The sequence below is a fragment of the Cryptomeria japonica genome, chromosome 8, assembly GCF_030272615.1.
Source record: "Cryptomeria japonica chromosome 8, Sugi_1.0, whole genome shotgun sequence".
Lineage (NCBI taxonomy): Eukaryota > Viridiplantae > Streptophyta > Pinopsida > Cupressales > Cupressaceae > Cryptomeria > Cryptomeria japonica.
In genome coordinates, this window is record NC_081412.1 from 83212435 (window position 1) to 83226215 (window position 13781).

The window sequence follows — 13781 nt, forward strand, 5'->3', positions numbered from 1 at the left end:
GGTGGAATTTATTATGGCATTCATATTCTAGATTTGTTGCATCATTCAGATGAGCAGCTGATTCATTTGCTTCTGTTTTTGGGGGAAAAATCAATTTTATCTCCCGATCTGCCATGTTTCTCTTACCTCAGTCCTATTCCAATGCTATCCTCTTGTTGTGATGCTTGTAGTTGTGATCTGGCTTTCTTGCATGCTTTCATCAATTGCATCTGCAGGCTGGTGGGACTGTTAGCTCTGATACCAATGTGCGCAGTCCTCAGTTTTCTTTTTCTTTTTTGGTTGCTTTTGCATATCTGTGTTGTTGATTGTTAATGGACTCCAATTGAAATAACCAGCACTTGGATTTACTTCTGATTACACTAATTAACAGCTGGACATGAAATAAATAATACTGCTGACAATCAAATCTTAGAATCACTTAAACCCTTACACGGCAAGTCTTATATCCTTATTCTGGGTTACAATCAGATAAAATGTAATTCACCTGTTTTACAAATTACAAGAGACCCTTGAGGTGTAGAAAAGAGTTTATCATTTGACATGAACTTGTTTGCTGTCCCGTGTTCAGATCTGGGCACTCACCCTCCCAAGTTGACTATTATGGCAAAGTATAGGAGTGGCTAGTAAAAGGGGAAGATGAACCCAAAAAGATGACTGAGAACTAGTATGCACCTTCAGCATCCTACATTTTTCTTTTAAATCATATGTACAACAGCTTGATACAAGCACATACTACAAACCCATTAAAGCGGAAACATATATAGTTAATTTCCCATCCACTAACCCTTAGAAGAAAGATAATGTAGTTTCCAGATCTTTCCAGATCTAATAAAATTTTGGCAGCATAACGGCATGTAAATCAACACTTCGAGAACATGAAAGAGGAAGAACAGAAGAAAGATAGACAAAAGAGAAGAAACACCGATATACATGGGGAAAACCCTTTTGGGTAAAATACCCCACATTCCAAAGCTTCAAACCAATGTATTAATCTGCAACAAACTGTTACAATACATTTGTAGGCTCTCAGCCTTTACATAGAGTCTACATTTTCTTCTTCTGAAGGAAATCGGACAATATAACCTTGCAAAGAAATATTTTCCTCACTCCTCTCTTAAACCCACATAGAAGACATACAATATAAAGAGATTTACAAGTTTGAAGTGTTTTTTAGACAAAGCCAAAAAAAAGGGCCGTCCAAATGCATGTGGCACATTTTGTAACCACATGTAAGCATGCAAATGATACTTGTACATCATTTTCTTACCCCTCTTACATACCCCAAACTTAGATGCCCATTTTTTCCATGCAACATGCCTTCTAACACTTGTCCAACCTGTCATAAGAATCTGTCATAACCTGTCATAAGAATATGTCATACAATAATGACTTACACAGGTTTCTAAAATGCTGACACATGGCAAAATATCTCTACCAAAGTGGGATGCCTACTTTCCCATATAGGGACAAAATACAGTCTTGTCATCTTCCATGTCACCTTGTATGAAGACAACTTATCCTTCCATGTCACCCTAGATGACAAAATATGATGAGCAAGAAATTACAATTAAGGCATTAAATAAATAAATACAAAGCTAGGAATGGCTAAGTTTGAGACACCTTAATTCTCAACAACTAGCAATTATGAATTTGTAACAGGCCTGTGACCAGCAGCAATCTCCCTGGATGGTAAAAGTGGCTTGCAGAAGTAGTTTCTGTACAATGGCTGATGTTACAGTATGGTTCAGGTATCCTTGTTTTGCACCAAATCAGTCCTAAAATCCTGCAACAAATAATGGCGATCAGCCTTCAGATCTGGGCGTAATCTTGGGAATCTGCCTGATGTTGATTGACAATGATCTTCCTCCAATCATGCTTGAATGAATATTGATTTAATCAGCTTTAAATCCTGAAAATATCCAATTAATACTTCTATTCAGTGTATCGCAACAACTATGGGAATGGCTGAGTATGAGGGTAGAGTTTCTGTCCTAACCTTGGAATGGCCTTAAAGAATTTTTGTCCTTACTGGCCTGTCATATTGTAGCTCATTGCGAACTGGAAAGTATGAAATCAGATGACCAAAAAGAGCAGCAATAACTTGTAAATATACCATAGCAGCAAAAATCGTTTGGGGGAAAAATCAGTAAGCCAAAAGTGTAAGATTTTTTGAAAAAATCGGGAAAAATTGGATTTAAAAAAAAACATAAAAGATTATAGAAAAAGAGAAAAAAACTACTTTATTTTTAAAATTTAATGGTATTTCCGTAGCATAGAGATATAGAGGGAAAATAAAATAGAGAATTTTGTTGACGGGAATAATCATTATGTTATGTTGGTATATTATGTTTATGTTGTCGTCGGTAATAATGAGTTACGGCGGTCAGTTAGTTAGCCGACGGGTAGGTAGTTGGAGTCGCGACGGTTGTGTCGCACCCCTTCGGCTGTCATATATTGTACCACCTCCGGGTGTTGGAGGAGATGGAATGTTGACGACAGATTATAATATGAACATCTTTTGACATTAATGGAAAGCTACATCCTTTGTAATTGCATTGTGCATTGCTGTTTAGTTTCTGTATTCTTCCTGTTTACCCAGTGAGGTAAACATTTGGCGCTGTTGCCGAAATTATTTCGGGAGGGACGGGAATATACTACATGGCACAGGGATAATGGGACAACCATTGCCCGAGGGGACGAGCAGTAACCCTGACGAGGATCACCAAGAACTGTTCGAAGGAGAACGAGCACTCACAAAAGATTTCTCTTGCATCCTTCAAGCGGCCATCGAAACACACGTATGGAGGGAAGCCACCATTGAGGCTGTTCCAGAGGATGCTGTGTGGAGCGCGCTTGGTGTGAGCCCGGCGGTGAATCGGTTAATGAGTAGTTTGCCTAACCTTTTGGCTCAAGCATTTTTGGCTCTTCAAAACCGCAGAGAAGACACCTACCGTGAGAACCGACGACAGCAAATCTTACGAGAATTTCATGAGCGCTAGGATGACGGACGTAGGGAAGACCGACGAAGGACAAATAATCCTTAAATTGTGAAGGGAGAGAAATAAAGAACACTGTTAGAAGCAGAAGAATTATGTTGATTGTATACAAAAGAATGAATTAATAAAGATGTGTGGTGTTTTGGTTTATGTGTTGTGAAACATGAAATTGTACCACAATTAATGCCCAATTTATTGAATAAAGACAGAAATAAGAAATTAGAAACCGACGAGTGGGAGGCTGCGCAGAATGCTTTGATTCTGGAACAACGTGTAGAACGTAGACGGAGGCTGAGGCAACTTGCCGAAGGACGACCTGCCGAAGGGTTGCCCGAAGGGAACCAAGGAGGTGTCACGGAAGGTGCAGAAGCCGAGGGGAATTTCTACGCGTCGCCAGACTACTGTAGAGCGAGAAGCCTCGAAGAGTTTCTGGAGGAAACTAGGTTACGGAGAGAACTAGTTGAAGAGACTCGAGATCGGTTCAAAAACTTATCTCTCACGCCACAAAGGGAGGATCACCGAAGGGAGCCGGGCACGGGTGACGGCGAAGAGGGAGCTAACCGCACGGTAGTCGCTCTCACGCCACAAAGGGAGGATCACCGAAGGGAGCCGGGCACCGGCGAAGGGGAAGCTAACCGCACGGTAGTCGCTCTCACGCCACAAAGGGAGGATCACCGAAGGGAGCCGGGCACGGGTGACGGCGAAGGGGAAGCTAACCGCACGGTAGGTACAAGGCAGAACACCGTACCTTTGGTCACCACCACAAGAGACATCAGCGGCATCGGAGGGAGCAGCGCCGGAGGGCAGACACGGCCACAACCATCTCCAAGTAGACGATTTCCATCAATGGCGACCAAACAGAAGTTACCCAAATTCAACGGGGATAGCAAAGATGATCCCGCACGGCATTGCCGTACATGCGAAACCATCTGGACAGCCAACGGGGTGACTGACCAGGGTGAATGGATGAAGCAGTTCCCCGCCACACTGAGAGGAGTGGCTATTGACTGGTATGCAGACTTGGATAAAACCAGTGTAACTACGTGGGATGAATTGAAGAAAGCATTCGAGAAGGAATTCCGGCTTCTCCGGGATGATAACGAGATAGTTTCCGAAATCTACGGAACAAAGCAAGGAAAGAAGGAGACCGTACGGGCGTACGGGCGCCGACTAAAAGAGTTAGTCGGGAAAATGGAAAGCCAACCGGCCGATGGCTTGAAGAAGAGGTGGTTTGTCGAGGGTTTGAACCCTAAGCTACGACGGAAGATGAAAATTGTGCCTCCAACATCCTACGACGACGCATACAACCGGGCCATGGACCTGGAAAGTAAAAATAAGACGGCCAAAAAGAAGAAGAATAGATCTTCATCATCATCTGAAGATGATGACACATCGGAAGAAGAGAGTAGTAGTGACGAGAAGCCGAGGAAGAAATTCATAGCCCTTCAAAAAGATATGGAAAGGATGTTAAAAGAATTTAAGACAATGAAGGGGACTACAAGTAAGGACGATGAACTATGGTGCACGGAGTGTAAGGAGAGCGGCCACACGAAAGGTGCCTGTCCCAAGAAGGCATTCTGCGACATCTGCCAGATTATGGGGCATTCTACGAAGGAATGTCCATACAATCTGAAGGCACGTAACCAGCAAGTGCTCTTTGCACACGAGCAGCCCTCCACATCGGATTCAAACAATAATGCATCTTCCGGAGGCTACCGAGGAAACCAACAAGGCGGACGGGGGAATAATAATAATTCCACCAGAAACAGGGTCCAATACGATGCGAAGGGACACCCGATGATTCAATGTAGGGCTTGCAATCAATGGGGTCATTACGCACGAGAGTGTAATAACAATGACACCGCTCAAAAGCTATGTCGGTGGTGTGGCCCCGGTGACCATGAAGATGCCGATTGTCCGAAGTCTGGCGTAGGGGCCAATCTGATTGATATCGAAGGCAACACACGGGGTAAAGAAGCCATCCTTGCTCTTACCCGAGGGCAGGCAAAGGAAGCCCGATACCCCCATCCCTGCACGGAGAAGCAGAGAATGACGGAGGCAAGGGAGGAAATAGAAAGGGCCATGAAAGCCCGACGGGGAGAGACACACGACTCATCTGGACCCTACTGCACAGACGCGGAGAGGAACATTGTACGGCAGATGCTCCAAATGGAGGTACCTGTGAAACTGGAAGACCTCCTACACACCATACCGCAATTGGGGACAGTGTTGTTGGGCACGAAGGTTGATAAACCCAAACTGAGAGACATGGACGCTCCCATACTAGGAAGCTCGGCAACAAATCCAGTTGTACTTACCATCAACAATGGCCGACACCCAGCCGTGGTGGAGATGGGCATCCTGGGCACCATCCTGACGGATACTATAGTAGACGGCGGTTCCGGAGTAAATGTCCTTCCGGAGGACACATGGAAAAAGCTAGGAAAGCCCACTCTGTGGCCACCTACGTTTAATCTGCTAGGTGCAGACCAGCACGGGATTAAACCCCTTGGCATGTTGATGGCACAACAAGTCACCGTGGGTGCACAACCTTTTGTACTCGACTTCGTGGTCATTCCATTGAAACAGAAAGGGTATGACGCCATACTTGGAAGAGGATGGTTGGTGGCAGCGAAAGCAAACCACAACTGGAAACAAAATACACTCTCGATGGAGAGCGGGGGCAAGAAATTCACTATTGATCTCCGGATGCAGTTGGTGGGCGAGGAACTTGCCTCTTCCTCGGGATCTGAATCCGAGAGGGAAAATGACCCACGAGACGAAGGGAGAGAGGGGATGGACCCAGATGCCGAAGGCATATTAAAAATCGGAGGTCGCTGTTCGGAGGATGACACAGATTCACTAGATGGATTGTTCCATTGGCAGCAGGAGGACTATGAGATGTTCTCACCCTCCTGTAACGTATTAAGCGTCGAAGGAGAGGAGCCAGATCAATATCCTCCAGAATACAGAGAATATTGTAAGGGAGACGCCCCAAACCCTGGTGACGTAAATAATCTGAAGAGTGTCGGCAACGATTGGAACCCTGTGTGGAAGGCCGTAGCCTTCAAAATCTTTATTATCCTTCTTCTTCTTATGTACGGGAAGGAGACTGTAGTCCCTATAGAATTTGTGGCTCCAGGTCTTCGGATGGCCATGGAAAATAAACTTGCCACCAATAGGTTTAAATTGAAACCCTATCACGCGAAGTGCGCAGGGGACCCGAGAGGCCGGACGGACACCCGAGAGCCCGAAGGGGGACCCAAGAGGATGGAAGGGGACCTAAGAGGCCGGGCAAGCGACTTGAGAGGCACAGGACAAAAGCAGGAGACTTTTGGGCGAGGAAAACCGAGAAGGATGAAGGGCGATCCCAGAGACAGGGGACCCGAGCCGAAGACTCTTTAGACAACTTACCAAAAAAAAAAAAAAGAGAAAAAAAAAATCGCACGGTCGTACGACAGCGACCGTACGGTCAAAAAAAAAAAAAGAAAAAGGAGAAAATGGCCACCGTACGGTGGGACCAAGGTGACAAGGTGACACCACCGTGCGGTGGAAGCACCGACGGTGGCACCACCGTGCGGTGGCATCACCGACGGCGGAACCACCGTGCGGTGGAAGCACCGACGGTGGCACCACCGTGCGGTGGAAGCACCGACGGTGGCACCATCATGCGGTGGTTACACCGTGCGGTGGGAGCCACCGAAGGCGGTCACCAAGCCAAGACATCAAAGACGCCGCACAACACCACCGCGACGAAGAACAAAACAACCCCGCACACCGCCATCACCGCACAGCAAGGGGTAAAGGGAAGAAGATGCCGAACACCGCACCAGCACGCCACCATGTGATGCGAAGGGTAAAGCACGGGCCGACCGCCACAGGTAGACCAAGCAGCCGCACGATCGGAGGTGCCAATGCTGTTGTTGACCGTATAGGGAGGTTGTATGGCCGGGGTGCCATCGGGGACATTACAGTGTCTTATTAAAAAAAAAAAAACGACGACGGATTGAAAAATGATTCGATGACATCTGGAGCCTGGACACTGAAAATATTGGAGTGTAGAAGAAGGGTTTTGACATCATAAAATATTACAGAAATGATGCGCGCCATGGACTTTCATGGGGTTCTGAAGGTTGTAAATTGGTGTTGGCGCTGCCCCTCGACCCCGCGGGGGCGCTGCCCCAGGACCTCGCGAGGGGCGCTGCCCCAGACCCCGCAGGGGCGCTGCCCCTCGACCCCGCTGGGGGCGTTGCCCCCAGACCCCCAGTTTATTTTGAGCTACAGAAGACCACGGGAAGTGTTGTGCCTGCAGCTAAGCATTGGCAGGGAAGCCATAAGCCGTAGAGGGAGACGGATTTGGAGGTTGGGAACAAACAGAGTTTGACGGAAGGCATTGCAAGTCTGTGCAGTTGTATGACACCAGGGAGTTATTCAGTTCAGTTTTTAGCCTTTGGGGAGTGTGATGGAGGATTTGAGGTGGCTCCTAGCATTTGTGCCAACGGATTGTGGCCACCTCCAGGCATGACTGGTATGCTTTGAGGAACTCGGAGTATGTCTCGGCTGGACGTGAGGTTGCCTTGGTGGATGCACAGAGGGCTCGGGAGGAGCTGGCCACCAGGTTGGAGGCAATAGTCGCGTGAGACTTAGTTCAGCGTACCCAGGAGTTGGATGCCGAGAGAGCAGCACGGGTGGCTATCGAGGACAAATTGGCTAGGGAGACAGAATCATTTGAGTAGCAGTTGGTGGAAGTTGAGACTGAAAAATGTGTTTTGCAGACAAGTTTGGGTTAGGCCCAGGAGAACTGTGATGGCAAAGGAGGCAATATTGGTGAAATCCGCACTTGAGCATCAGATGGTAGCAGAAAAGGGTTTTCAGGCGAGGACGCAGCAAGTGTATAAGATCCGGGCCCGACTGGCGTCAGTAGTTCCTGCCGTTCATCTCTATTTTATATTAAGTCGTCGGAGTCGACTTCTTTTCTTGGGGGGGATGATGTTGACGGGAATAATCATTATGTTATGTTGGTATATTATGTTTATGTTGTCGTCGGTAATAATGAGTTACGGCGGTCAGTTAGTTAGCCGACGGGTAGGTAGTTGGAGTCGCGACGGTTGTGTCGCACCCCTTCGGCTGTCATATATTGTACCACCTCCGGGTGTTGGAGGAGATGGAATGTTGACGACAGATTATAATATGAACATCTTTTGACATTAATGGAAAGCTACCTCCTTTGTAATTGCATTGTGCATTGCTGTTTAGTTTCTATATTCTTCCTGTTTACCCAGTGAGGTAAACAAATTTAACCCATGAATTGTTGAAAATAGATTCTTGCTGTTCATATTCATTTCACTGATTGCATTGCATTGCATGAAGCATACTTCATAGTCCTTAAATAATAATTAGATTGTGACAGTTGTATTAAGTTAACATATAAACTAAGGATGAAGTTCCAAAAACTGAAATGTAGCCAATGACTACAAATAGTGCTATGACTCTTATTTCTGATTTTGATAAGGATGTTGGTAAAGATGCTAAGTGACTGTTGCTGCTTAGTCTTATATTGTTGTCTTGTTGTCTATGACTCTATGGAACACTCCATTTTTCATAGATACAGAAATCAATTTTGTGGCCATAAATTTGAATTGCAATAGAAGACGTAACATTCAATCAAGTGTCAAGACTTATTAATTTGAAATTTAATTTTAGAACATAATTTTAAATAAAATATTATGTTCAACATAATGGCAAAATGGGTACACTTTGCTGGATATTTAGGTAAATACTAGATTTTTTAGCTGTGTTGGATGACATGCAAACACAAAGATGAGTAAAGTGCAGAAAGAAGTACTATTATTCTGCTGTACTATTATTCCAATTTTGCTTTCTTATTGACTATTCATTATTGGAAATGTTTGTACAATCATAATATACTAAGATACCGGTTCTTGGCATTTTAGGTTGGGTCCGGGTCCTGGTCCTCCCCAGGTTCTCCCTGGGTTCCACCCGGGTCCTGCCCAGGTGGATGGGTATGGGTGGGAACCCATCCACCTGGGCAGGACCCGGGTGGACCCAGGAGAACCCAGGCCTGTGGGTTCCCAAAAACAGGGTCCACGGGTCATAAAAACACAAAAACCAATAAAAAAATATTTTTTTTAATATTTTTTTAACATATGAACTCATGTCTCTCTGATCTTTTCCAATATGCTTCATTGGTCTGCTCTGAATTCTGTTCTTATCCTCTACATAAGGCTGCTCATATATTCTCTTGTTCTATCGCACCAAGCTGTTCTAGACTACTGCAAATTTGCTTTTATTTATGTCCTTATTTTGTTCATCCTTCTGTCCTAATGCTATTCTTATTCATCTCTGTCGTGCTCTAACTTAGGATTAGTGTTCCACGGGGACACGTCCCCCCCCTTTTTGGGCGCGTCCCCCCGTCAGAAACGTCTTGGGGACGAGGGGATAGGAACGCGACGTCCCTCGCCGTCCCACCATTGCCACCCAAGCGCCGCCAGGACACGGAGTCTCCGCGTCCCCGCGTCTCCAAGGGAGACGTGGAGACGTGGAGACGTCTGGGCGTCTCCCAGAGAGACATGGAGACGCCTCCACGTCTCATTGGGAGACGTTTGGGCGTCTCCCCGTCCTTCGAGAGACGTGCAGACGTCTCTCCAAGGACGGGGAGACGCCCAAACGTCTCCTGTCGCCCCCACGTATATGCAATGTTTAAACTTTAAAATTAAAATTTAAAAAAAAAGTGACTTTTTAAGTTTTTTGAGGGTTAAGGGGTAACTCTAATTGGACGTGGGCCAATAGAAAAATAACACCCGATGCCTTTAGAAAATAATAAAAGTATTTTTGGCCTCGCGGGGCGCTGCCCCTTGACCCCAATTTGGGGGCGCTGCACCCAAACCCCCGTTGAAAAATATAGGGGGAAACCACACCGATAGAAGTAGGGAAAATCTAACCTCCGAGTCTGATTAGGCTCCATATAACAACATAACTTAGAAATCTTGGTATTTAGATTTAGTATTTCAAATTTCCTATAGTCTCATTTGAAATGTAATTCTTACACTGTAATACTGTCATACATCTTTTCAAAACTAGTTTTTCAAGTACTATATGTATATGTATAACTATATCAGCACCACCACCCCGCCACCCCCCCGCCATCGTCCCCCCGCCGTCCCCAAACTTAGGCCCTTGGTCCCCCCGTCCCGGAAACGCGTCCCCACGTCCCCCCCGTCCCCAACGCCCGTGGAACACTGCTTAGGATCCTTTTTTTGTGGTTGAATGATGTCGTATTATATTATTCTCTGTAATATCTGATATGTTTATAACTGCTGTAATATATCATTGCAGCAGTCACATTGTATATTTCATTTTTGTATGGATTGTAATAATCAATAATGGTAGTGATAGTTTATAAATTATATAATTATATTTTATAATTTTGATGTTTGAACACACACACACACACACATACACACACATACACACACACACACATATATATATATGTACGGACGAACCCGTACCCATACCCAAGATTTTTTTCTTTTTTTGCCGAATCCGTACAAAGCATTATAGGAACAGATTAAATTGGTATTTAAGTTCAATCATTAACACTATTCTATAAATAATGATGTCAGCATTATTCAATAAAAAAAGTTGACAAAGCATGACAGAAGAAGTCAATTGGTATGTAAGTTCAATTGAACAATGATAATATTTACAAGTTATTCATAAAAGAAAAATTAAAAAAGTTGAGAGAGCATGATAGGAAAGGGACCAAATTGGTATTTAAGACTCAGCTATTTTTGTTTTATTTCATTGTCCACATATCAAAATATGCCAACCCGAAGAACGTTGTAGAGGTGCGGGATCAGCATATCAGCATATCCTTAATTATACTTCAATGTTGTCTATCTAAAGTTGGTCTCCCGAGTTGTTCAAAATCTTAACACATTAGCTACAGTAATTGAATTTCCATGGTAGACATTGTTAGCATTCCACGTGTTCAAAAATTTGATTTCATATTTCTTAGGTTTTAGGTGTTGCAGCATTTCTGTACTTTTGATTTATGTTCTAGATGCTTCTAAATGTGAGAGTACGCACCATGATTTATGGAGCTTACAACCCTTAAAAATGAAAAATTCTAAAAAGAATTTACTTATGGTACATATATGTTTTCTTTATTTGTATTGTGGCGTAATTGTTATCTTAAACTATACCTCATTTTCCTCTAAATTTTAATCAATATTTAGTTGCTAATTTCCCTTTCCAAGTTTTCTCCTACTTTCAACAAAGTATTTGAAGATGAAGTTAAATCTCAGATTATAATTGGGTTTCGGGTCATGGTTGTAGGGATTGTAGTATAACTGCTTCAGAAGCATAGAAATAGCAGAATCCAGTTCTGTATTTTTGTACACTACTTTTATCATATCTAATAGAATTGTTTTTCATTTTACCTATAAAAGAACTGGTACTTTATTACAGGAATGCGAGCTACATCGAATTCGAATTTAGAATTTTCGGCTGAAAACAACTCATCTCCCAATGGGTGTAAGTTTAACTTGTTATCATTGCAAACAAAGGCCGGCAGCTAGATAATTTCATATCTTCCTTGCCTCACCAGTTTTATCTATTCTCCTAACTTGTTGGGTGGTGTTTATTGTGGCTCAGGCTTGAAAATCTCACGATTCCAGGCCTCATCAGCCCCACATCAGCGTGTTATAGGTTTATCAAGGCGTGTTCGCCCACCCCCTTTGCATCCTTATTTGTCAAAAACTGACAAATAAGGCTGTACAGTCCTTTATATGATAAATCAAGGACCGCTTGTGAAAGTTGCAATCTTCCGATAGTGTATGAGAAACAGGCCTGCTCAGAGTTCTACATCAATATGCGTGCAATTTCAGGTATCATGAACCTATACATTTTGAAGCGTGTGGGATGAAGTCTTGCTTACAACTGTAAAGTTTTTGTTGCTCAATCACATCATATCATCATCTGGCGTGGGGTAACTCTTATGTCTAGCAATAACATGATTGGAAACTTCCATTTTGGGCTTGTTTATGTAATATGGAAGCTTCCACTTTGAGTTTGTCCAGACATCTCAAAGCATTACTTTCTGGCTTTTTGGATGTTTTGATGCAAGTTGTGCTCCCAGCTATCAAAGCTTAAATCACATACAGGTAATTGATAAGCTTATCAGGAAATCATTCATCTAATGTGAGAAATTATTGTTCGTGGACAACATTTTTTTCCATAATATTACAGCTTTGATACCCATGTTATCTATTGGTGTATACAATTTGCTTGAGCAAGGAAGTTGATTTAAACTCAGCCAAATTAATTATTTAGTCAGTTGAGACAATTAAAATCCACTTTCTCCAAATGAATAGATACAAGCATTTATATGATTTCTTTGTCCAACAAACAAGCAAATGTAAGCATTACATGTCTTGTTTGTTAATGGATAAGGAGCAGTCTTAAAAGGCTAACGTTGATCTACACTTTAAAAATGGAAATACTCTGTATTTTATGACAAAGAAATGCAAGTAGAATGCACTATATAGCGGAACAAAGAGAATATTGAATGATGTGTGAAGGTTACAGTGGACTGAGCCAGGATACATAAAAGGTGATGCATGAACTAAATAAAGACAAGGCTATAGTACGATGAGTGATTGTATAAATAAAAACAAAGAACTTCTAATTTAAAATTTCTCTTGGTTTTCATAAATATGATGAATGCTATTCTAATTATTAATTTTAGAGTTTAATAATATTATTATATATTAATCATGATCATGTTTGTGATCAATCCATGTCTTAATGAAATTTTAATATTTTTTAATAGTTTATTATTAGTTGTCTTTAAATGATATTTTTTAATAGTTTATTATTAGTTGTCTTTAAATGATCTCTAAATTAGAATGTAAAGGAGTCACTATAATTTGAGACACATTTTGATTTATATTATTAAGATGTACAATTAATAAATTTATAAATATTATATTATTACAATAAAATTTATTTGTATATTGGTTGAAATAATTGTCTTTTTGTAAATGTTTAAAATTAAGTTATCAAAAAATTGGTTGTAATATTATTGTTAATTTTACCTCCCACCTATTTAAATTTAATCATATTTTTGTCATTAGAATCACTAAAAGGTAAATGATAACTAATTTCTATATAAATGTAAATGAAATTTGGTGTTTTTTTAATTTAAAAAATAACTATTTTTTTATATAAATATTAATGAAATTTGGTGTTTTTTTTGTAATTTGCCGATTTTTAATTTCAAAAGAGGTGTTATATTAAGGATGTCGTCTTTATCTTTAAAATGCATACTTATGTGAAGTACAATATGGTTGGGTGCACACTCCATTGAAACTAACTTTGCTCTAGTTATTGACCATACATAAGAGGATGAAAACTTATTTAACAAAGAACTAGAAAAAAATATTAGTTTTTTTAAAAGTCATCTATCCCAATAACAAAAGGGAGTGAAGAGAAGGATTATTAGTAGATCATCAAACAAGCTTTGTCAACCCTATTAGAAGATATAGGGGAAAAATCCTATCTTGTTTTCTTTGCCACTAGTTGCTTTTGTACTCTTATCACCACCATTATCATCCTTTTCTATTGCTTTCTTTTGATTGGTCACCACCATTATCTTGGTTTTGTTTGATCACTCTTCATAACTTTATACAAGCCTCCATTTGATAACTTTGATAGTGCATATATGTTGAAAATCTCTAGATGGCCTTTCTTATAAAATAA

At 41.9% G+C, this 13781-nt stretch overlaps 1 protein-coding gene across 3 annotated transcripts in view; it reads left to right on the plus strand.

The window, feature by feature from the left end:
* Nucleotides 1-12412, plus strand: part of LOC131038465 (uncharacterized) — a 91470-nt gene extending 79058 nt beyond the window's left edge. For 2 of the 3 annotated variants that reach the window (XM_059209989.1, XM_059209988.1), the window contains 2 exons: nt 11490-11555; nt 11676-12412. In XM_059209989.1, the coding sequence (XP_059065972.1) occupies nt 11490-11555; nt 11676-11791 (182 nt within the window). In that variant the 3' untranslated portion in view covers nt 11792-12412. The remainder of the gene's footprint in view (nt 1-11489; nt 11556-11675) is intronic. The other variant, XR_009358735.1, reaches the window with a different exon arrangement.
* The last annotated feature ends 1369 nt before the right edge of the window (nt 12413-13781 follow it).